Source organism: Nannospalax galili, unplaced genomic scaffold, assembly GCF_000622305.1.
Source record: "Nannospalax galili isolate Female #2095 unplaced genomic scaffold, S.galili_v1.0 scaffold809, whole genome shotgun sequence".
Taxonomy (NCBI): Eukaryota; Metazoa; Chordata; class Mammalia; order Rodentia; family Spalacidae; genus Nannospalax; species Nannospalax galili.
Genome location: NW_008360015.1, coordinates 2189386 through 2189792, shown reverse-complemented (window position 1 = coordinate 2189792; position 407 = coordinate 2189386). Strand labels below are relative to the sequence as shown.

Below are 407 nucleotides of genomic sequence, written 5' to 3'. Positions count from 1 at the left end.
CCCCGGTGCCCAGCCTGTGGCCGTAACCTTGAGGCGGCGGCGGCGGGGCCGGGCCGGGCCGGGCTGGGGGGCGGCGGCGCTCGATCCGCGCCCGGCCGATCGCTGGCGGGAGATGTCGAACCCCGGCACTCGCAGGAACGGCTCCAGCATCAAGATCCGACTGACAGGTAGGACGGCCGAGGCCCGGCCCGCACGCGCCCCCCAGCTGCGACCCCCCCAGTCCCGCACGGCGCCCCGCGAGCCCACCGGGGCAGTTGTCCCGGGATCCCCCCGCACCCCTGCAGCGCGCTCCCCTAGCCGCTCCCTCCCGGCCCCGCCCCCTGCAGACCCCTTGTCAGGCCCCGCCCCTTGCTTCTCTTCAGGTCCCGCCCCTTTCCAGGTCCTCCCCAGGCTCCGCCCCCTCGGGG

At 77.4% G+C, this 407-nt stretch overlaps 1 protein-coding gene across 2 annotated transcripts in view; it reads left to right on the top strand.

The window, feature by feature from the left end:
- The first annotated feature begins 6 nt into the window (after positions 1–6).
- The window catches only part of Smurf1 (SMAD specific E3 ubiquitin protein ligase 1), a 115161-nt gene continuing 114760 nt past the window's right edge, over positions 7–407 (top strand). For both annotated transcript variants that reach the window (XM_008824031.2, XM_008824032.3), the window contains exon 1: positions 7–167. In XM_008824031.2, the coding sequence (XP_008822253.1) occupies positions 113–167 (55 nt within the window). In that variant the 5' untranslated portion in view covers positions 7–112. The remainder of the gene's footprint in view (positions 168–407) is intronic.